At 44.9% G+C, this 22448-nt stretch overlaps 13 protein-coding genes across 13 annotated transcripts; 8 read left to right on the top strand and 5 right to left on the bottom strand. All coding sequences in view use genetic code 12, as the record gives it.

The window, feature by feature from the left end:
* Nucleotides 1–304: 304 nt before the first annotated feature.
* ATM1 (ATP-binding cassette Fe/S cluster precursor transporter) lies at nt 305–2416 on the bottom strand (the record flags this gene model as incomplete). The annotated part of the gene is made up of 1 exon (XM_001485395.1): nt 305–2416. The coding sequence occupies one exon, from the start codon at nt 2414–2416 to the stop codon at nt 305–307; it is 2112 nt and encodes a 703-aa protein (XP_001485445.2).
* Nucleotides 2417–2970: 554 nt separating this feature from the next.
* On the bottom strand, nt 2971–4662 carry PDC11 (indolepyruvate decarboxylase 1; the record flags this gene model as incomplete). Its single annotated transcript, XM_001485396.1, has 1 exon — nt 2971–4662. One exon carries the CDS (start codon nt 4660–4662, stop codon nt 2971–2973), a length of 1692 nt encoding a protein of 563 aa, XP_001485446.2.
* A 312-nt stretch (nt 4663–4974) lies between these two features.
* CBF1 (Cbf1p) lies at nt 4975–5703 on the top strand (the record flags this gene model as incomplete). Its single annotated transcript, XM_001485397.1, has 1 exon — nt 4975–5703. The coding sequence occupies one exon, from the start codon at nt 4975–4977 to the stop codon at nt 5701–5703; it is 729 nt and encodes a 242-aa protein (XP_001485447.2).
* Nucleotides 5704–5973: 270 nt separating this feature from the next.
* On the bottom strand, nt 5974–8337 carry MNN4 (Mnn4p; the record flags this gene model as incomplete). Its single annotated transcript, XM_001485398.1, has 1 exon — nt 5974–8337. The coding sequence occupies one exon, from the start codon at nt 8335–8337 to the stop codon at nt 5974–5976; it is 2364 nt and encodes a 787-aa protein (XP_001485448.2).
* Nucleotides 8338–10798: 2461 nt separating this feature from the next.
* Nucleotides 10799–12529, top strand: XUT1 (Xut1p; the record flags this gene model as incomplete). The annotated part of the gene is made up of 1 exon (XM_001485399.1): nt 10799–12529. The coding sequence occupies one exon, from the start codon at nt 10799–10801 to the stop codon at nt 12527–12529; it is 1731 nt and encodes a 576-aa protein (XP_001485449.1).
* Nucleotides 12530–12713: 184 nt separating this feature from the next.
* CSO99 (Cso99p) lies at nt 12714–13643 on the top strand (the record flags this gene model as incomplete). Its single annotated transcript, XM_001485400.1, has 1 exon — nt 12714–13643. One exon carries the CDS (start codon nt 12714–12716, stop codon nt 13641–13643), a length of 930 nt encoding a protein of 309 aa, XP_001485450.2.
* Nucleotides 13644–14081: 438 nt separating this feature from the next.
* Nucleotides 14082–14708, top strand: PGUG_03180 (thiamine transporter; the record flags this gene model as incomplete). The annotated part of the gene is made up of 1 exon (XM_001485401.1): nt 14082–14708. One exon carries the CDS (start codon nt 14082–14084, stop codon nt 14706–14708), a length of 627 nt encoding a protein of 208 aa, XP_001485451.2.
* Nucleotides 14709–14781: 73 nt separating this feature from the next.
* PGUG_03181 (uncharacterized protein) lies at nt 14782–15705 on the bottom strand (the record flags this gene model as incomplete). The annotated part of the gene is made up of 1 exon (XM_001485403.1): nt 14782–15705. The coding sequence occupies one exon, from the start codon at nt 15703–15705 to the stop codon at nt 14782–14784; it is 924 nt and encodes a 307-aa protein (XP_001485453.2).
* Nucleotides 15522–17603, top strand: MLH3 (mismatch repair protein; the record flags this gene model as incomplete). Its single annotated transcript, XM_001485402.1, has 1 exon — nt 15522–17603. One exon carries the CDS (start codon nt 15522–15524, stop codon nt 17601–17603), a length of 2082 nt encoding a protein of 693 aa, XP_001485452.2.
* Nucleotides 17604–17612: 9 nt separating this feature from the next.
* Nucleotides 17613–18824, top strand: PGUG_03183 (uncharacterized protein; the record flags this gene model as incomplete). The annotated part of the gene is made up of 1 exon (XM_001485404.1): nt 17613–18824. The coding sequence occupies one exon, from the start codon at nt 17613–17615 to the stop codon at nt 18822–18824; it is 1212 nt and encodes a 403-aa protein (XP_001485454.2).
* Nucleotides 18825–19009: 185 nt separating this feature from the next.
* Nucleotides 19010–19978, top strand: PGUG_03184 (uncharacterized protein; the record flags this gene model as incomplete). The annotated part of the gene is made up of 1 exon (XM_001485405.1): nt 19010–19978. One exon carries the CDS (start codon nt 19010–19012, stop codon nt 19976–19978), a length of 969 nt encoding a protein of 322 aa, XP_001485455.1.
* Nucleotides 19979–20077: 99 nt separating this feature from the next.
* Nucleotides 20078–21295, top strand: PGUG_03185 (uncharacterized protein; the record flags this gene model as incomplete). Its single annotated transcript, XM_001485406.1, has 1 exon — nt 20078–21295. The coding sequence occupies one exon, from the start codon at nt 20078–20080 to the stop codon at nt 21293–21295; it is 1218 nt and encodes a 405-aa protein (XP_001485456.2).
* Nucleotides 21287–22108, bottom strand: PGUG_03186 (nicotinamide-nucleotide adenylyltransferase; the record flags this gene model as incomplete). Its single annotated transcript, XM_001485407.1, has 1 exon — nt 21287–22108. One exon carries the CDS (start codon nt 22106–22108, stop codon nt 21287–21289), a length of 822 nt encoding a protein of 273 aa, XP_001485457.2.
* Between the last annotated feature and the right edge of the window lie 340 nt (nt 22109–22448).

Raw genomic sequence — 22448 nt, forward strand, 5'->3', positions numbered from 1 at the left:
CTGACTGTGATACCAATGGACTCGAATTGGCCGAATTCGGGGCATCCAGTTTATTACGTTTCAAGCGAACTGGCTTGAGCATAGATGATTTTGAAATACTTGTACATACTTATAACAGCCCGTTGGGCGAAATTCGAAACTCGAACTGCACCTCGTGCTTCTGGAAGCACTGTCAAAGCATATGCATGAACCGAGGGAAGCGCCTTGCGCCCTCCGCATATTATTTATGCACACGTTTGCCCCGGGTTTCGCTTATATGCACGTTGGTCCCTGGCTCATAATTCGGTCCTACCAACTAGTTGTGTTACTGGAGCTTCTCGTTCTCAAGTCCTTCCTCCTTCTCGAGCTCAAACATCTCTTGGATATTCCAGAGATTGGCGTAGATCAGATCTTTTTCCACCAATTCCTTGTGAGTTCCCTCTTCTTGCACCCGGCCCTGGTTGAGAACGATTATTTTGTCGGCGTCGGCAATGGTTCGTAATCTATGGGCAATGCTGACATTGGTGTTGATTTCCGAATGCGACACTTCGCGGATCGTTTTGAGAAGCGATTGCTCGGTGTGGGTATCCAAAGCTGATGTGGCTTCGTCAAAAAATGTGATTGGTGCATGCTTAAGCATCAACCGAGCCATGGCAAGTCTCTGTTTTTCTCCGCCAGAAATCATCATTCCTCGTTCTCCTACTATGGTGTTGACTCCGTCGGGCAAATCCTTAACCAATTTGTCGAGTTGAACTCGTTTTATCATTTCGTCAATTTCTTCGTCAGAAGCATCGAGTCGTCCATACCGAATATTTTCCTTGATAGTATCGTTGAAAAGCGGAGTTTCCTGTGGAACAATGCCAATGGCTCGGCGAAGCGACTCAATGGTTACTTGCGAGATATCTTGGCCGTCTATCAAAATTCGGCCCAGTTGCGCATCGTAGAACCGGAAAACTAGCCGCAAAACCGTTGACTTTCCGCTACCTGAGGGCCCAACTATAGCCACTTTTTGGCCTGCTGGGATCACAAACGAAGCATTTTTCAAGATGGGTCGGTCGGGATGGTACCCAAAAGTGACATTTTCAAACCGAATTTCTCCGGGAATGGTGTGCTGGTTGAGCACCAACGGCTTGGCTCCAGGTACATCTTTGATCTTGATTTCGTGCTCCTGGAGCTGGAAAAGGTTTTCCATGTCAAGAAGCGACTGCTTGAGTTCTCTGTAAACGGAACCAAGAAAGTTTAACGGAACCGAAAGTTGGAAAACTAGCTGGTTGATCAACACCAAATCTCCCACACTAAGACCACCAGTAGCCACGCCTTGGCACCCCATATACATCATAGCGGTCAAAGCCGAAGTAAAGATGAAATTTTGGCCGGCATTAAGAAACGCCAAAGAAGTTGCCGTATTGATAGAGGCATTTTGGTATTTTAAAAGTGCAGACTCGTACTTGGAAGCTTGAAACTGCTCGTTATTGAAGTACTTGACCGACTCGTAGTTTATCAATGAATCAAGCGCTACATTTGCAGCCTCGTTATCGGCATTATTGGCATCTCGCCGAAACTGGGTCCTCCAAGCGGTGGTTCTAATGGTGAAAATTGAGTACGCTAACATGGTGGAAAGCGTTACAGCTGCAAATGTGGCTCCGTAATTGTATGTTAAAATGCCACAAACCACCGTAATCTCAAAAGAAATGGGAATAATGTGGAAAACCATCGCACTTAGTACGTAGGATATTCCTTTGGTGCCTCGATCTATGGCTCGGGTCAACCCACCGGTCTGCCGTGAAAGGTGAAATTGCAAATCCATATTGAGCAAGTGTCTGAATGTGTTCTGGGCTACTCTCTTGATTGCCGACTGTGCTACCGACGCAAAAACGGCGTTTCGCAACTCTCCAAAAAGCACCGCTCCAAACCTGGCTCCACCATAAGCAAGGATCAATGTTCCAACCACGGTTCCCACCGTTCCTAGCTGTTGTTCCCAATTGATATTCATCTCGTCAATAATGCTTTTGAAGAAAAACGGAACTTGAACATTTAATAATTTGGAACCGATCAAGAGTAAAAGCGCTATAACCACTCTGATTTTGAAATTTGGTTTATTTTTCGGCCAAATCGTCTTCAACAACGACCCAAGCATCTTCAGCTGGGACGTTGAGATTTCCGTGCCAAAGAGGCTGGACGGCTTTTCATTCTTGAGCGGAGATGAGGTATGCAACCCTCGGATGCACCTTGGTTTCGGTGCATATGTACATGCACGCAGAATCGTTCTCGAGAATGGTAACGGCGACCGGCTGCCAAAACCCGACCTCGGAACTGGAATGGCCGGAATTGGTCCCGTACCATTCGATATAGCTGGCCGGAATCCGAACGACGAAAACGGCCGTATACTGAGCTTTGCTGTCATTACACGCCCGGGAAGCCTTCGGAAGCTCCACATGATGTTGTAAATTGTAAGCTAATGGTAATCTTCGGATCCGATCCACAGTAAACACATCCGTACACCACATGTACCCTGCCGGTTGCAGATCAGATAAAAGGCCAACTAAAATAGTGAGAATACAAGCTTTCATTACAATAGATACAAGAAAGTAATCGGTTTATTAATTAGTAGTATTTTTGGATGAGTTACATGGTGACATGTTCGTATGGTTCTTTGGATTTTGTCTTTAAAGGTCCATTAATACTTTGAGCCTTAAATTAAGATTAGTACCAAATTCTTCTAAAGATAATTTATTATGAAAGTTCTAGTAATAAATAAAGAATTAGATCAGGTTTATATAGTTATGATTGGAACGTAAAATATATAAGAAGAAATAGATAGTCTACTTCAAAACTAAAAGTACTAATGAGTTAATGATAGTCATAAATCTAAGTTATATTTCATAAGGAGAAGAAGAGTAGATATGAATTTACTCGTTTATAAAGCACCAACGGTATTTTTTCTCATACTATTAGCATCTAACAAACTTATTATTCTATCTTCATATCTCATCAGTTTTCAGCATTTGTTTGTGCCGACAATGTAGCCTGAGCCACCAAGTTTGCCGGAGCATCCATACGAGGCAACATCACCTCGATCATTCTGATCTTGGAATTTGTTGCAAAATCGGGATCGGAGAACAATTTGTCAATTTCACCAGTGGTAGAAACTTGGTAAGTTTCGTAGTTTCTAGCATTGAACAAAGGTAAAAGCGCCAAATTATTCCATGGTTGAATGTCGTTATAAGTGGCATTGACTCCGTGGATCAATCTTTCGATGGTGTAACCGTCGTTGTTTAAAACAAAAAGATATGGAGTGGTTTCCCATTTGACCATGGTGGAGATTTCCTGGACTGTCAATTGCAACGAACCGTCTCCAACAAAGAGAATGACTCTCTTAGCCGGGTCAATTTCCTGGGCTGCCATAACAGCGCCTAAAGTGGCTCCAACTGTGAACCCAATTGAGCCCCACAAAACTTGCGAAATTCCCACGGTTTGGTTGGGAAACCGAGACTGGACAATTCCAAAAGCTGAAGTACCGGTTTCGGTAATGATAATGTCTCCTTCCCGGAACCACGAAGAAACTTTTGTCCAGAGCCATTCTTGGCTCAATTGAGTCGAAGCTGGACCGGGAGTGTTGAGCAATTTGACGTTGGGAACCGGACATGGTTGGTAGCCTTTCAGGGCTTGTGCGACACTTTCCAAGAGTTTTCGAAGTGCCTCTTTCATCTGGACTCCAGGGTAAGTAGCTTGTCTGATTTTGGTGTAATCGGAGTGGAATTCGACAATATTTTTGGTTTTGTAAGAATAGGAAAATGAACCAGTGTTGAAATCAGACAAAAGGGCGCCCACAGAAAGCACCAAATCAGCACTTTCAACAGCCTCCTTCACTTCAGGCTGCGATAAAGTTCCAACATAAACTCCACCAAATCTTTTATGGGATTCGTTGATGGTAGATTTACCCATTGGAGTGGTAAAAACTGGAAATTGGGTAACATCCACCAACTTTTCCACCTCACCACGACAATTGTGTCTTGAAGCACAAGCGTCCACCAAAATTATAGGATCTTTGGCCTCGGAAATCAACTTTAAAACGAGATCCACAACCTCTTCTTGCGCATCTGGATCGTTAGGTTTCAACGATGTGTCAAGTGGAGTGTCCAATAAAGAAGCAGGAACCTTCAAATCAACCAAATTAGCAGGTAATCCCACATATACGGGACGCTGGTACACATAGGCTTCTCTGATACATCTATCGATCTCTTTGGGTGCATGGTTGATATCTGAGATAAACGCCGTTGTCTGCGAAATATTGTTTGACATGCGATGAAAAACTGTAAAATCGCCGTTTCCCAAAGTATGGTGCAACAACAACTGTTTAGCTTGGGAGGTGATTGAGGGAATTCCAACAACGTGCAAGAGTCCAACATGCTCAGCATAGGCACCAGCCACACCATTGAGTGCCGAAAGTTCACCAACTCCAAAAGTCGTCACCAAACAGGATAAACCTTTGATTCTCGAATATCCATCGGCTGCATAAGCAGCATTAAGTTCATTTGCATTTCCTGCCCATCTCATGCCATCCACCTCGTAAATCTTATCCAATAAACTTAAATTAAAGTCTCCAGGAACTCCAAAGATGGAGTTGACATTGAGTTGAGAAAGTCTCTCAAAGAGGTAACGGCCCAAAGTAATTTCTGTCATGATGATTTTTGCAGCAATCTGCCGCTGTATTTATACACATTTACGCATCATCCGATATGCGGATGTAAGAGATGTGTAAATGCATAGCATGATGTGACGCACCTACGTAAGCGCATGAACTGACCACCCGCAGAAGCGCATGCCCCCCCCCCCAAAAAAACAAAAACTCGTGGTCGTGCCCGCCCATTCCTGTGGTCGTGCCCCGCCATGCCGCCCACCTGAAATCCACATGATAAAAACTCGTGACAAGCTATAAACAACATCAGCACCTCGAGTTTGCAGCCAAAAATAACGCCGTAAAATCTCCCAAACATGTCGAAAAGAGAGGCCGATTCTATTGGACACGAAAGTGAAAAGAAATTGAAAACCGATAAGAAAGATGACATTGCCATTGATTCCGAGCTCCTTGGTCAACAAACTTCTTATGGGAGTCCCGAGGGTAATCAAGAATCTTCTGAAGCTCTGGCTGCAGCTGCTGCAGCTGCTGCCGCTGTAGCTGCACAACCTGCAAGTGCCGCGGCCGCAGCTGCATTAACATCGCAGCAACATCAGCAGCAACAGCACCATCAACAACAACAATTGCAGCAACAATTGGCGTACCAGAATGCATTCAGACAGTCGCAAGGTGGGCTGCACCTGCCGTCTCTGGGAATGTCTCTGATTCAGCCAACAACACTTCCTCCTTCGTCGTCAAAGCCGCTGCATGGTTCGGAGGAATGGCACAAACAACGTCGTGAGAACCATAAAGAGGTGGAACGCAGACGCCGTGAGTCAATTAATCTTTGGATCAAGGAATTGGCAAATTTGATTCCCACCACCGATACAAACAAGTCGCAGATTTTGCAACGGGCGGTGGAATATATTAAGCGTCTTAAGGAAAATGAGAGTAATAATATTGAAAAATGGACTCTTGAAAAACTTTTGACCGACCAAGCGGTATCTGAATTGAGTGCTTCGAATGAAAAGTTGAAGGCGGAATTGCAAAAGGCATACCGTGAGGCTGAACACTGGAGAAGAATTGCCGAAGACAAGGAGAAGTAGGAGTGATAGACGAGAGACAGAGAGAAGAGACAGAGAGAAGAGACAAGAGAGATGGAGAGTAATGAAGGAAGTGTCTAATTGAAGTTCCTGAGCGTGAAGAGCTCGATATCTGAGTACGGTACAAGTCTCTCCATCAAGTGTAAAGTATTGGTGTATATTAATATGATTATGATTGTTGTGTAGACTATCAAGTGTCATTTGATTTATTGTCAAGTGTAATAATCATTTATTTGTGACTCTTCGAATTCATTAATTGTGACTTCTTCAACTTCATGTTGTCTGCTTCTGCTTTTCCTGCTTTGCGTCCTGCTGTCGATAACTTTCCTCCAACGCTACATACTTATTCACCTCGTCGGTATAATCCACATAGTTATTGTGAATGTAATACTCGAATGGCTCCACGAGCATGGGCTGGAAATCGGGCGCATTGTTCACCAATTTCTCGCTCGACTTTCCAAATGAAAGTCGCATTATTTCTTCTTCATGGAATGCGGTGAAATGCTGTGTGGTGTAGTAATACATAAACACATCGTCTTTTTGCAAGAATTCGAGTAGGTCTTCCGAGCGGAACTTCATGACTTTTTCAATATCCTCGTCGGTGAGCTTGACTTCTTTGGCAGGAACAATTTTATCTCCTTGTTTGACTCCGTGTTTCTTTTCGTCTTCGGTGTATTCATAATTGTTTTCGTCAAACTTGACGTCGCCGTTTCCCAACGACTCGGCGTACTCGATGTTGTAATTGTGATATTTGTTCCATTTTTCTCGGTCGTTGAGAAAGTAAAAGAGATCGTACTCTTTGAGCCACAATCGAAGCTGCGGAAGAAAAACATGGCCCTGGAACGTTTTACTCAACAATCCACGAGAGTATTCCGCCTGGAGAATGCCTGTGTATCCCCGTGGCACATATCCGATTTCACCTTCGACGAAAGTTTTCACCATGGGCGAAAGTTCGTCTAGCGACGAAAAATGGTTGTTGCGACAATTATAAGTTTTCAACTGTTTGTTGGCTTCGAAATGTTTTTCCTTCAAGTCTTCTGGAAGATTAGCCCGGTACCGGTCCGGTGGCCGTGTGTTTGAAAGCGCTAAGCCAGTAATGTCGACGTAAAGTCCGGTATCGACATCGATGAATCTCGCATCGATATTGTTCTCTCCGTTGCCTTTTTCACGCAACGTGATAAAGGTTCCACAGTCCAAAAAGTACCGTCCATACCCGTCCTCGGTATCCTCCACGATAAACGTTTGGTTATGGTGGAGCGAGAGCTTGTGCAAGTCCATTATGGGCACCTGGACATCCACATCGTTGTCCCATGGAAATGCAAATCCGTTCCAGTACCATGATAATAACGATCCATGAGCTACCCAGGTGGTGATACCCACTTTGCGGCAAAAGGAGAGCCATGTTCGAACGAGCCGGTGCAAAACAAGCGTCTGTTCATAAGTTCCGTACATCACTCCGTTGAAAAATCTCCAGTCGTAGTGGTCTCCCAACGTTGTTCCGTGAAGTCGGGCCTCGGCAAAGTACTTGGGAGGACCTCCGTTCAGCGCCACGGCTGCGGCAGAGTACTTGAGCGACTGGTAGTAGCGCAATTCCAGTTTGGAAAGCTGTTTTCCTCCAAGAATTTTGGTCTCGTATTCATTAATAATTTCCTGCCATTTGAAATGAAACGACTCCTCTGGAATCTCCACCTCGTAAGCGGTAATTATGTCCTCTTTGTTTGAAGGAACTTTCCGTTGAAGTGATTTAAATTCTTTGGCAATGTTAATGCTGCTCGCATGGGTGTCTTTCACATACTCCTCCACGAGTCCCGAGTCCAATAATTTCTTTCTGCTATTGGTGGCCACGTCGTAGTAGCCGTCTTTGGTCAAAAAGTACATTCTTGATGGTGGAGGAGCAAATGTGTAAAGGTAAGATTGGCCCGCCAATATTGCTTGTGAGGAAGTGGACCGTCCAGGATTGGTGAAAACGTTGAATCCGGGCCGGATAGAGTTACCGTCGTCGTGGCTGAACAGGATATCGTCTCCTGAAATGCAAAAAGTAGCCGGGTCCGGGCCCTTATTTTCGTTTTTGTCATTTTCTGGCCGAGCATCGACAAGTTCGCAGCCGCCTTTATTGGCTGGATTGGCCAAAAGATACTTGTTGAGCACCGACATGTCGAGCCAGTCGTACCAGTGGAACGGCACCGACACCAACCCGCGATGGTCCTTTGCCATTTGTTTTTTGATGTGGTGATAGTAAACGCCGATGGTGAACCGAGGATCAAACGGCTGGATCGACGGTTTTTGCGAATCGGAAGATCTGTAAAAAAAAGGGATTTCGATCTCCGGCTCGGCGATCTTGGTGTTGAGTCTCCAGAACTTGTTTTCGACATCGGTTTCAACTTTGGTGTGGTACAAGTTCTCGACACTTTTTGCCAATGCAGCATCGGGATCTCCAACGGTCACCGACGACAACCGAGATGCGAGCGAGTCGATGGAAGATACCTTGATGGCGCTTATTTGTGGAACTATATCGGATTTGACCGAAACCAACGACAAGAAAGAAAGCAGAACGAGAAAGGCAAGCGCCAAGATGGCGGCGGTGTGAAGTTTTTTCCTCGAAAGCTTGGCGAGGTTAAAGTTGGAAAAAGTGAACATGACGATGACTGAGCAATTTGAGGAAAGGAGTTCTTGGGTACAATATGGTTTAATTTGGTTCTTGGTTCAATATTTGGTTCAATAATGCTTTGTTTAAGTACAGTCAATGCTTGAACGTCGATGAAAAAGATAACTTCAGGTTGAATGAAAATGCAATTTGTCGTCTAATATTTGATGCTGTTGAATATGTGAGTGTCTATTTGTACGAGTGCAAGCCGTTCAGTATGAATAGCCACGAATATCCACGACGGTCCATGCAAATAAAAACGAAAGAATAGATAGAAAAAGTCTCCCCTCAAAACTTTTGGTCGCGCGATCGATTATGAGCCAGGAGTGCGACGGCGGAGACCTGCGGCATGACACAAACTAAATTTTTAACAGCTACAGAAAGTTGCCGCGGATCCGCAGTAGTGTCCGCAGTAGTGGCGGAGGTAGTGAAGAGTGCCGAAAGAGTTTGCATAAGCATTTGTGCATATTATTGAAACTTCTTTTGGGTGCCGTACATAGAAAATAGTGGAGAAAAAGAAATAAAGTGATCCACAAGTTGTATACACTCTTGGTCACAAGACTGTTTCCAAGCAAATTTGAAAGTGTATGGCATCAGATTGCGGTTGCATGCTTAAAAATCTGCATTATAGTACATCGCCCCTCGTGAAAAGCTGCACAGTTATTAGGATGTGTTCCCGATTTACGAGAACTAAGCCTGCCTGCATGCATCGAGGCTAATGCTGTGCAGGTAATCTCGGAGATGCAAAAAATATTCGGACTGAAGTTGAATTACTACTAGGGTGAATTGAAGGTTACTATTTGATATTTATTTAAAGTTCATTTGGTAGTACCATTTGGTCTTGGTGCTGAGGCTGGAATTCAAGTTGGTAGTGTATTCTGATCTACTGACTTCGCAGTGTTTGACACATTTGTGCTGCACGATACTAAACTGTAACTCAATGTTAAGCTTTTTTTGACAGACTTTTGGATTGTCTTCTATGTAACCTGACCACTTGTGAGTGGTGCTGGCTTCAAAACTTCTTCTGAAAACCATCAATTGCCTTAAAGTTTGGCTGCAAAATGCGGCCGTACCTGCTTCAAGAGATACGAAAAGAGGTCAATTTCCGAGCCTAAAGTTGAACAATTTTGAAGCTGGGCAAACTAAGAACAAGGAACCAAAATCCTTCAAGAAAGCTCGGCTACTACGTCTGTAGATTACGAATTTCAGCCTGCCTTAATGAGAATAACCTCTACTGTAACTCTGATTTCTTATAATCCTGACCATTAAAAGATCATCGCCAAAGTTGTACAATCGCCTTTCATCGTCCAAGGTTTTATAACATTTCAGCAAAAACTTAAGTGTTGCAACTCCAATATATCTGCGAAGAGAGTTCTGAAGACCAGAAAGTCATAATAAGGCAAAGAAAAATTTGGTCAAACACTCAATATTTCTAGCTTCAATTTCGAGAAGAAACCGCAATATTAGACAAAATCAATTCAAATAGTCAACTAGGTTGGTGGAGAGAATCACAGAATCAAGACAAAACATTCGGCCCTAAATATTGACGGTTTTCCTTCAAACTCCATTTAATTCAAGTTTACCGTTCTCATCTCCGTCATCTCCGAACTCTGTCTTCTTTTAAAATCCTTGCTTTGAACTCTCATCTCTAAACTTTACTGTCTTCTAAACTTCTCTGTCTTTAACTTTCTCTGTCTTAAATTTCACCGTCTAAAATTTCACCGTTTTTTCAGACTGAAGCACCAGAAACCTAGAGTCACCCTACGAACGAGGAAACAACATTCAATGCAGAAGAAATCAAAAGATGTAGAAATAAAGAACTCAAAATGAAATACAAGAATTAAAACTGAAACCCCAAAAAATGGAAGTGAAACCACAAAACTAAACTAACACCATGACCAAGACTTACCGCGCCAAGCAATCATCCCAAACGATCTGCATGGTTTATCATTCTGCATGCTCGTATGCTCTTTCTTTGGTGCTAGTTACGATTTTCCTGTGTCTAGTTATCTCGGCCAATCCCGAGGCGCGCGGAGCGATCCTTCCCCATTCGGCGGCGATAAGGTCGCAGAAATCTTGTGTCTGGGAAGTCGCACGCTAGCTTATCTTGATAAGTCCGGTAGCGAGCGAGCTTAATGGGGAACCGAGATCAACGATAACAATATCATTGTCTTAACTGGTTTCTTCTATTCAGTCCTTTCTCTTCAATTTATTCTTTCAATTTATTCTGTTCTTCTTTTTCTTTTTCTTTTTTTCTTCTTTTCCTCTTTTCTCTTCTTGTCTTTTTGTCTTTTCCTTTTAGTCCCCTTGTTATCCGTCTCGCGGACCTCCCCGACCGCCCCGTCCTTATCTTTCCTGCACAGCGCCGCGCCCGGTGGGGTCCAAAATTCGAGCAAGATAAAAGCTCTCATTCGCACCTGTTGCAGTCATTCCTACGCTTCAGTTCCCCGTACGATGATCAACGGTCAGACTGTCGCCGCCGCAGGCAAGCGTATTGTGCGCAAGTGGACCACCAAAGAAGGGTTGTTTGGTGATTATGACTACAAATATTTATTCGTTCCTGACATTCCCTTCTCCAAAAAAGTTCCCAAAACCCAGCCGTTTTTCGGGTTAAATTCAGACATGCCTATAGTATTGGGGTTCATCTTGGGGTTCCAGCACTCGTTATCGATGTTGGCTGGTGTGGTAACACCTCCTCTTATCATTGGTGGAACCGCAAACTTGTCCGATGAGATCACCGAATATTTGGTTTCCGTTTCCCTCATTGTTTCCGGGCTTTTATCATGTATTCAAATCACCCGGTTCCACATATACGGCACCCCGTACTACATAGGCACTGGTTTGCTCTCGGTGGTGGGCACGTCGTTTGCCACCATCACCATTGTCACCAAAGCTATCCCACAAATGTACGCCGACGGCTTCTGCAAAACTGTCGATGGCGTTCCCCAGCCGTGTCCTGAGGCTTACGGAAGAATCTTGGCGTCAGCTATAGTGTGCTCGCTTCTTGAAATGTTCCTTTCGTTTTGTCCGCCCCGCATATTGCAAAAGGCATTTCCACCAATTGTCACCGGTCCAGTGGTTTTTTTGATCGGTGCGCACTTGGTAGAAACCGGACTCGAGGACTGGGTCGGTGGGTCTGGATGCATGACAGATTCCAACGGGAACGTCCCTGGCATGTGTGGAGACGCCCATGTGTTGCCATGGGGTTCAGCCCAGTTTGTGGGGTTGGGTTTTTTGGTTTATGTCACCATCATCATCGCGGAAAGATGGGGCTCGCCAATCATGAAATCGTGTGCGGTTATCGTCGGTTTGCTTGTCGGTTGTATCGTGGCTGCCGCATGCGGATACTTTTCTCACGCCTCCATTGACGCTGCGCCGGCCGCCACGTTCATGTGGGTGCATACTTTCAAGCTCGAAGTGTACGGTCCGGTAATTCTTCCGTTTTTGGCCGTCTATATTGTTTTGATGATGGAGGCGATTGGAGATATCACCGCTACTTCTGATGTCTCCAGGTTGGAAGTGGAGGGAGAATTGTACGACTCGCGGATCCAGGGCGGAATTTTGGCCGATGGGCTCAACGGTATGATTTCGGGGTTGATGACGGTGACTCCCATGTCGACATTTGCCCAGAATAACGGTGTGATTTCCATCACCAAATGTGCCAACAGAAGGGTTGGATACTGGTGTGCATTTTTCATGATTGTTATGGGAATTTTTTCCAAATTTGCAGCCGCCATTGTATCCATTCCTAAAGCGGTTCTTGGTGGTATGACGACATTTTTGTTCACATCGGTGACGGTTTCTGGTATCAAGATCATTTCCACCACCGAGTTCACCAGAAGAGACAGGTTCTTGTTGACGGCGTCGTTATTGCCCGGACTTGGTGCTACTTTGGTACCCAATTGGTTCTCGTTTGTGTTCACGTACGGTGGAGACAATAAAGCATTAAAGGGATTTTTGGATGCTATAGTTTTGGTTATGGAGACCGGATTTGCCGTCACCGGTTTCTTGGGTATCTTTTTGAACTTACTTTTGCCTCAAGTGGAGGATGAAGTGGAGGAAATCAACGAGGTGGTTTTGGAGACGGTGGGGTCCGCCGACCAAAGAGGAATGGAATTGTACGCACAAAAAGAAGGCATGAAGTTGGAGTCTATCCGGTCACGACAGATGACGTCGTCTCAATAAAGAGAAAGAATAAAAGAGAATAAAGAGAATACGAAAGAAAATAAAGAAGACATTACAAGTGAGATATCTTATATCAGATGTAGATTTATCAGATCACCTAGCATGCGCCGCGCGCCCGTGCACCACCACTACATGCCGCGGTCTTTAGTGCATTATTTCTCTTCCTATTTGCTTGTTGATTTTTATGACTATTGCTTCTATCGCTCCCATTGCCGGGGAAAAGCGCGGCTCCATTCCCCTCACCACTTTGCTTCGTCTTAACCATGCATTACAAAAGTCCATTTTTTCTAGAAAATTTTATCAGCAAATCAGCGATAAGGTGCTCGCTTCCACGGCAACTGTAGATGCCAATCTTTATTTTATTTGCTACTTCACCCTCTTGGTGTCGAGTGTGCTCAACAACAAACCGCAAATTAGGTTTTTTCTTGCACAAAGAAAGCACCAATTGCTTCAACTTTTGCGCCGGGCTGTTGCAGCCACCATGGGTTCCGATCTTCGTCAGTCGCTGAATAAAAAAGTTGCTGAGGTCTTTCTGGGTGAGAAACCTAGCTGGTCCCAGTATGAGCACAAGGGCGAAAAGCCGGTTTCGTCACTTGCTGTTCATTTGAAGGCAATTTCGTCGTACTTGCTGGATATTCGAATTTTCAACCGGCTCACAGACTCCATAAAATATATGCCGTGGATCATCGATGAGTTCGCTGCCATGGTGAAACCGGGAGATTCGGTTCCACGGTCGCATCGCGTGGTCAACTTTGTCCAGTCGATCAATTGTTTGGTATTGGAATTGTTCGAAAATGCTGGTTGGTTGACCGACCATAATTGGGTAGGAACCGGTGACAACGACTACTGGTGCATGGAGACCTACATATGGTGCTCGCGCGTGTGGGGACTCTACTTGGTTTTAGAGGTGGTGGAGTTGTTTAGAAGGGTTCCCATCAGTAAATGGGACGCCAATTGGCGTCTTAGTTTGTTCAAGCAGGTGGTTCAGCTTCCATTGGTGGTGCACTGGTCTTTGCGTGAAGGGTGTCTTTCGCCGTTCTGGGTGGGTCTTTTCGGATCCGGTGCGTCGTGGTGGGGCTTCCGGGACTTGTGGGGGTCTATAGACTTGAGCTAAACTTCGATGGGCTAGATTTGAGCAAGATTTGATGGGCTGGATTTGATGGGTAGAATTGAGCTGGATTTGATGCTAATGGTCTGGTGCACCGGTGCACAAACGGCTGCATCGCAATGCGCTCCGGCGGTTTCTTCATGAATGGCGACGCCTCGAGAAGACCACCTCAAAAAGGGAGCCACGGCGCTGGTATACCACACGTTGGTGGCCGGGTCTGTGTCCGGGGCGGTAGCTAGGTAGGTATCATACTTGCAAACCTGAAATTTTGACAACTCTTACTAACTCAGAGCGGTTACCGCGCCGTTGGATACAGTAAAGATTCGGCTTCAACTCCTGAACAAGAGTTTGGGTGCCCACGATGGGCTTCGACAGACGGTGGTGCGCATATTCAAAAACGAGGGCATCAGGGCTTTTTGGAAGGGAAATGTTCCGGCGGAGATCATGTACATTCTTTACGGCGCAACCCAATTCACCTCCTATAGCATGTTCAGTAAGGCATTGACAGAGCTCGAGACAACATACGGCTTCAACTTGCGACCTTCCAACCACCTGTTAATTGTGGGAACCTCGGCAGGTTTGACAAGTCTTATCGTCACCTATCCATTTGACCTATTACGAACAAGATTAGCAGCCAACTCCGAGCGCCATTTCTTATCCATGACCGCAGTTATCAAGCAAGTAAGAGCTTCTGGTGGTTTGGCAGGGCTCTATATGGGCGCTAAACCTACATTACTTTCGTTGGGCTTGAATTCTGGGTTAATGTTCTGGACTTACGAAATCGCTCGTGAAGTTTCGGCCCAGTATAAGGATAATATACCGTTCATTGAAGGGTTCTGTGGCTTCTTTGCCGGTGCATCATCCAAGGGGATCACTTTTCCTCTCGATACACTTCGCAAGCGGATGCAAATGCGTTCAAGTAAGACGCTGATAATCGGGCTCGCAAGAACAATTTTGCGGCGAGAGGGCTTATTTGGGTTCTACAAGGGCTTTGGCATCAGCTTGATCAAGACAGCACCCACGAGCGCTGTTTCGTTGTTCGTGTACGAGGTGGTGCTTAACGGGATGTAGAAGAGAAGAAGAAAAAGAGAAGAGTGACAGAATGAATTAACTACTTGAGAGTATTCGTCACTTGAAGGTATCGTCACTTGAAGAGGTACTCGTCACTCGTGGCGTTTACCGTGATAAAGTCGTCTTCTTCGTCTTCTTCGTCTTCTTCGTTCGCAGGCTCACCTAATCCTCTCATATATTTGGTGAACAGACCGGGCAGAATGTATTCTCGGTCCTCAGATGTTCGACTTTCGGATACCGACGCCGAACCATTGCTGCTTGGTTTGTGGGGCATGTTGGCGTAAATCGACTGGGAATTGGCAACAAGGTTGTCGAGGCGGCTCTTTCCGGGGGTAGACGTTCCACTCGAATGTTTATGGGTTTCTTCCAGAGATTTGTAGCTTTCCGGTGTTCGTTCCGCAAGCTGTTTTCGTATATAGCTCGGCAACGTTTCGTCCACCAAAGACAGTCGTCTTTTTGTGGTGGTGCTCGAACTTTTGTGGTTTTGTCTTAGCTTGTCCAGAAAGTCTCGGATGGTATTTTTAAATGTAAAGTGCTTAGAGACCACCGGAATTGCGGTGTTTGTAGTGATATTTACCGAGCTCATTGCGGTTTCCGGGGGTTTCCGCAAGCTCAGGGATTTTAATGATCTTTGTTTCTTGACATCTAGAAGTCCTAGCGACATTCGTTTCTGAGTTTTCGTCAATTTTGGCATTGGTGGACGAACAATTTCCGGCTCTTTGGACATCACAAACGTCTCTAGGCCGAGATCTCGAATATTCTGCTCTGCTGCCGTCGTCGCTGACTCAATTCTGCTCCAATACCCAAGTTCAAATGGATTTAAGAGCATCGGAAGAAAAACTTGTTCATCAAAAAAAGCATCAGCATCGAGCTGAACTATATCTGGATCATTTCCAGCAGCCAACTTGGTCCATTCAGCATCGGAGTATGCCTGGAACGGGTCCAGCAGCTTCAATATGGGCAGCAATTGTTTTTCTAGCGAAACTTTCGCTATCATTTGTGAAGAGTTTAATCAATTCTCAAAATGATTTCCCGCGAATTCTTATCGCGCGAAGTCTTCACGGTGCCATGGGGAAGCTACACCAGCTAGATAAAGATGTTATCCAACAGTTGGTGGCTCCACTTTCCGTTTCTGGGTATGCTAGTGCTGTGCGTGAACTACTACACAATAGTATAGATGCTCAAGCGACGTTTATCTCCGTGAAAATTCACTTGGACTCGATGAGTGTGATGGTGACTGATAACGGATTTGGCATCAACGAGGCAGATCTCGGGTTGGTGGGCACCCAGAACTATACTTCCAAGGCGGAGAAAGATCTTTCAAGCGTCAAAACTATGGGTTTTCGGGGAGAAGCTCTTTTTGCAATATCACAAGTTTCGAGCACGACCATCGTCAGTAAAGTGGATGGTTTTGGTGCTAATACAAGACATTTGGGTGATCCAAATGTGGATTTATTCGAACCGGATGCTCAGGTTTGTAATGATATCTTTGCTATTGATCCAACATGCTTGGGAACTTCATGGACTGTGGTGATTGTTCGCGGTCTCTTTGCCAACTTCAAAGTGCGTCGAGCACAATTATTGTCACAAAATATTCAGAGTATTCTTTCGGAGCTCAAGAACGAGGTTGCTGAGTGTCTGCTTCTTTTTCCCCGTGTAAAAATTGAGGTTAATGTTGTTCCGGCTGAACAAAGCATCGTCGTTTCACCATCGATGGAAAATCCCTTGGTGTCTACAATTAGGTCCGTCTATGGCTTTCGAGCGCTTCCAGCATACGAATTGGTCAACGTGAGGTACCAGCAATATCGTATATCGGGAATTATTGGCAAATGGTCGTGGGTTTCGCCATTGAAGTTTATCTTTATCAATGAACGAAAGTACATTGCAAGCTCACAAGACTTGAAAGAATTCAACAAATTGGTACACAACCTGGCCTACGTGCTCATGGTAACCTGTCCGACAGACGAGATAACCCAAGATCCAGCAAAGGTTCTCTATCGTGTACATCACTGGAAAGTTGTCAAACGGATGATTTTGGAGCTACTAGAAAAGTTTGGCGTTTTGGACAGTCCAATGAAAGAAAGAAGTCCAAGGAAGTCTCATCTCAGTCCCAGAAAATCTCTTTCCAGTCCCAGGAAATCTCCTTCCAAGCCAAGATCTCCTGTCAAAAGTCCCACCAAGGGCCTTTTCAGCTCTCGCCAATTACACCCAAACCACTCAATCTCCTCATTCAAAACCATATCCGCCATCAATGTCGACTCTTTTCGAGTATTGAAGCAGCTCGACCGAAAATACATTCTTTTTGTTGCAATTGTTGAGAGCCATCTGCGTCTTTTCATCGTTGACCAGCATGCCTGCGACGAACGAATTCGAGTCGAATCCTACCTCAAAGACTATATCCAAAGGACAAAAGTAAACCAACACCAAAATAAAGCTCAGTTGAGCCAGCAACTTCAACTTGAACTTTCCCCGACTCAAATTCTCCATCTCCAGCTGCACCATGCTCAACTCCAATCATTTGGATTTGACATTGAATTTCGAGAAAACCATGCTTTTTTGCTTCAGGTCCCCGAAGTCCTCTACGACAAGTCTGTCTCGGCTGTTTCTCTTGGTATAGCCCAGTACTTGGAACATCTTGCTGCAAATCAAAAGTCAAGCCGCATCGGTGAGCCGCACCATTGGACCCATGCTGTGAAAGATGTACCCCAGATTATTCTCGACAGCATTAATATGCGAGCGTGTCGTTCGGCCATCATGTTCGGAATACCACTAACACTTGCAGAAATGAATTATATGCTTCAATGCCTATTCCGTTGCCAGCATCCGTTCCACTGTGCTCATGGAAGACCGTCGGTGGTCGAGGTGAGAGCATCCTTACACCCGCTCTCACCATAATTATTCGCGATGGATTCGGTACTTGTTTGTGATATCGTGCAAATGTTCCCAGTGTCCACGCCTTTGCCCAAGCGCCTAGCCGAGGCAGACACCGTTACGGACACGCCGCTCAATGCTCTGGAGTTTTTCACGCCGCTTCAGCGAGTTTCGAGCAATAATTACACCGAGTGGGGCACGTCACAGCGTACAACATCAAAACCTATTTCCACTAATGACCAGAAAAGGACAACTACAATGGTCCCTAACCAGTCCAGCGACCTTTCTGGTCCCCTAGAACCCCTTCCAACGCTGAATTTCCATTCCAAATTTACTATTGAAAAAAATAAAGTTGACCCAGCGAACAACCAGTCAAAAGCACCACCATCACAACCACTCTATTATCGGCCGCCAGTATCGTCCGACAATCTCTTTGGCGTGAACCACCTAATTCCTCCTCGTATTAATCGAAACTTTCTGGTTCGTCAAAGTGAACCTCAGTTACCACCCAAAGTTGATGCAGAGGTAGATAATGCTCCTTCTGGTGAATGGACCAGCAGTGTGGTCAAAGAGGCACTCAGAAGACAGGTCAATACTGAACGAGAAGTACGCAGATTTGGAGCCAATATACTCTACATTGCGGCATTCAAGCTACTTGTTCAAATCGGACACTACTTTCTAGCATTGTATCAGGCTGAGTTTCAAGCACCCTCAAGTTTCTACCAGAAGCACTACTCGTCAGCATCGGCTCTGTACGCCAACTACATCATCAAAGCTGTCTACGCACTCTTTGTGGGTAACATTGTCGTTGCTCTGTATCGACTTCTTCGCTCCCAAGATCAGTGTCTCGACTTGCCATTGACCAACCAGCAGCGAAGGCTTTGTGGCTTGAAACCACTCGAGTCGAACGAGGATGACACCGCCTTGAAAATGAAGAAAAGGCGGTTCGAATTGACCCACCAAGGAACCACAACCCAAGTTCCAAAGTATGGACAAACCTACGGCCCTATGCTGGCCCCAGCGACCTCTACAGACATTACAGCACAGATAATTCCTCGGTCCTCTGGCATTTACCGGAGTGAACTGCCGCAAAATCGGCTGCAACTTCGGCTGCGACTTGAACCCGAACCGAGCCAATTTCTCCGCCTGCGTCCCAAACTTGCCCTAAACAACACAATTAGCGGACCCGACCGTCACGAGGCCGAGCGCAAGTTTAAGAGCCATTTCAACATTGATTTTCTGTAGTTTGGCTGATCATGGAATTCTGGCGTATGGGACTCATGTGAAAAAATCATGTGCGCGAAATGCGGGGGAGTCGTTGAGAACTTCTTCCTAATATTCTAGTAAACGTCAAGAATCTTTAAATTGTGTTACGGGAGGCTATTGATAAGCTTGCTGATTATTTATTACACTTTGAAATCGTCTAGAATATGTCCGAGGACTTTGAAGAATCATTTCGAGTGAAGAAAGTTGGCGAATGGAAATGGGAAGGTGTCCATCCTTTAAAGCTTCCCCTTCGGCTCGCAAGAGGAGTTTATGGTGGCCACACAGTTGCGCAGACCCTTCTTGTCGGAATAGAATCTGCTCCTGGCTACATTCCAAATTCGTTCCACTCGTACTTTATTGGTCCTGGTGACAGTACGGTACCCATGCAATACTTTGTGACCGAATTGCATACTGGAAAAAACTTTGCCAGTCGGTATATCAAGGTGGTTCAAAAGGGCACTGTGCGGTTAAATTGTCTTGTTTCTTTGACGAAAAAGGGTGCTAAACCGGGTCCAGATACTCAGGTTGCTCCACCAAAACTCTTGGATACCACAGACCCTGATACTTTGGAACAAGTGGTCCATACAACCTATATTCGAAATGCTTATCCTCCCGAATTTGTGGACAAGTCTCTTGCCCAAGATGAGTTGAAAATTCCTGCTTCAGAAAGATGGATTACTCTCTTCCACAAGATTGAGCAGGATCACGAGTTTAAAGATCCCAAATTCAATTTTATTGGACTAGCAGACTTGAGTGATTCGGTGATTCTCACCACTTTGGCCCGTGCTCTTCACATGCCATGGAACTCCACAGTCAACAATAAACGCCGAGAGTACGACGAGGAAAAAGATGCCAGAAAGCTCATGCCCATATCGTTGAATATGATGCATATTTACCACTACAATGCCATGTCCATGGACCATCACATCTATTTCCACACTGACGATTACGAAAACGGGTTCGATTTGATAAACAATTGGCTAACTTTTCACTATCAATTTAGGGTCCACTCCAATAACCGAACTTTGGTAAGAGTTTATGCTTACAACCGAGAGGGGACTTGTGTAGCAACCATTATCCAAGAAGGGTTGACCTACCTACAAGATGGTGTCTCTGATAACGCCAAGATATGATTAGAATTAGAATATACTTGCATTTTTTTTTTTGTGCCATTCTTTAATTTTGCATTTGTGTCTGAGTATAAAAACCCATTTTTTCACAAATACGTTACCATGCTTTTAAAATATTATCTTGCCATACTTTCACCGGCAATCAGAGTCGTCTTAGGACAACCAGTAGACGAAGGTAACACCCTCGTTGAAGATTATGATTGGCGCTTCGAAAGTCCCGTTGATATTTGCAACAGAACCAACCATTTTATTGCTAGTTTAGCAGACCTCAAAGAATTGGCTCGCTGTTCGGTGGTGGCCGGAGACGTCTCGATTGAAAACTTCAAGGACCCCATTATTCATTTTGGAGATATCCAGAAGATATTGGGTTCGCTTTCGGTCAGAAAATCGTCGTCGCTCGTTCGCATGGAGGCACCTCTTTTGGAGAGCATCAGCGGTAGTTTTGGCTTGAAACAACTCACTTCTTTGTCGTTGGTATCGTTTCCCAAGCTTCTGAACTTGCAGTCCCTTGACTGGCAGGTAATTCCCATTTTGAGCAACATCAATTTTGCCGGCACACTTGAAGGGTTGAAAAGCATCAAGATTTCTGATACGTCGTTAACAGCCATCTCTGGTTTTATAAGCAACGAGTTGAGTATTTTCGACATCAACAACAACCGCTTCTTGGAGCTGATAAGTGCAAATATGGAAAAGGTGACTGAGTCTCTCCATATTTCCGCCAATGCCAGAAATGCGTTTGTGTCTTTGCCCCGGTTGAGTTTCGCTCAAAACATGAGCATCAACGATGTTGAGCAGTTGAACTTGGCGGAGCTTGAGAGTGTTGGTGCTTCTGCCAGTCTCATCAATAATCGGTTCAAAAGCTTGAAGCTTCCTAAACTTTCGAGTGTCAAGGGAACCTTGAGTCTTGTGAAAAACAACGAATTGAGCCACACTGATTTCGCTTCTCTTACAGACATCGGAGGCGGTCTTCTCGTTGCAAACAATACCCTTATTGAGCACGTCAACTTTCTACCAAAACTCAATGTCATTGGAGGAGCTATCGAGCTTGTGGGTAACTTTAAAGATGCCAGCTTGAAACAATTGCGTCTTGTCAAAGGAAGTGCCCGTGTGAAGTCTTTTGCTGCTGGTTTCGACTGTGCAAAATGGAGCACCGCCGAGATGTCTTCTGTTATCAGAGGAGGAAAAATTGAATGTAGCAATGCCAAGAATGAAACGATGGTTGCTGGTTATTCTGTTCTGTCGGTGGTTTCTGAGGATGTTGCCAATGCTTCCAAGTTTGGTTTGGCCATCTACCTTGTGGCACTTTGGGGATTATTCTAGCTTTTTGTATAACGATTGCTCAACAATATATTGGTGAATTTCAGGTATCACTTCATTATGCCACTCTTTATGGCCATCAGCCACCTCTTTTCTGATCTTGGACGAGCTCATGGCTCCCACAATGTCGATTTCTCCGGTGTGAAGTGATATACTTTGCGACCAAATCGACGGAAGATCTTCGTGGCCGCCGCTTCTTAAAGTTTGAACGTACAGCGATTGATCAGCAACCGACAATTTCTCGTCATTTCTCGTCAAACAGAACAAGTCTGTAGACCCCATGAACTCGCTAAGAGCCGCCAGAATCTTATCTGGAAGGTAATAGTTGGGATTGAGAATCCGCAAGAGTGTATCAAACCCAACAAGGAACGTCAATTTTGCCAGCAAATTTTGTTCTTTCAAGTAGCGGAGGATCGTGGATGACTTGTCAACAAATTTAGCATGGTCTGTGATCCCAACAGAAACATTTACTTGCATTTTTTTTTGAACGTAATCAGCCATCAAGCACATCATGGCAAGTCTGTGTTCCAAAGCAGCTGGAGCAGCCGTGACCTTGTCGGCATTTTTCACCGAGAACAAGAGCAAGACGGCCTGGTTGTCCTTGGGAAATTGGTTCTTGTAGCTTAGTGATTCTTTGATGAGAGCATAATGGCCCAAATGAGGAGGGTTGAAGGAGGAATCAAGAACGCAAATTCGACGGGTGTTTGAGTTGGCCAATGCATCCAGGGATGGATTGTAGATGATCCTGAGATGGGAGCCAGACGCTAGGAAGTCCTGGACGGTTTTTTGGAGTGATTTTGCTGATAATTGACTCATGGTGTTATAAAGAAGAAATGAGGGTTGCGGATAACATGATGCGACTTTATGCACACTAGATTGAGCTCTTTGAAAATTGTAATTTATTCAATTGTGCAATTGGGGTAAAGTAGACCGCAAATGTATCTACATAGGGTTTATTTTATATCACAATTCGTCGTGACCTCCATCGATAGACACCAATTCGGTGACAAATACTGCGGTTAGTCGAAACTTTCCAAAAAAGAACCTCCGAATTTATACTTACCAAGTGTAGCCTTGGGCGGAATTGGTCCAATTCCACTGTCTCCATACGCCAATTCGGATGGAATGGTCAATTTTCTTTTCTCTCCAATACACA

This window comes from Meyerozyma guilliermondii, genomic scaffold (genome assembly GCF_000149425.1).
Source record: "Meyerozyma guilliermondii ATCC 6260 scaffold_3 genomic scaffold, whole genome shotgun sequence".
Taxonomy (NCBI): Eukaryota; Fungi; Ascomycota; class Pichiomycetes; order Serinales; family Debaryomycetaceae; genus Meyerozyma; species Meyerozyma guilliermondii.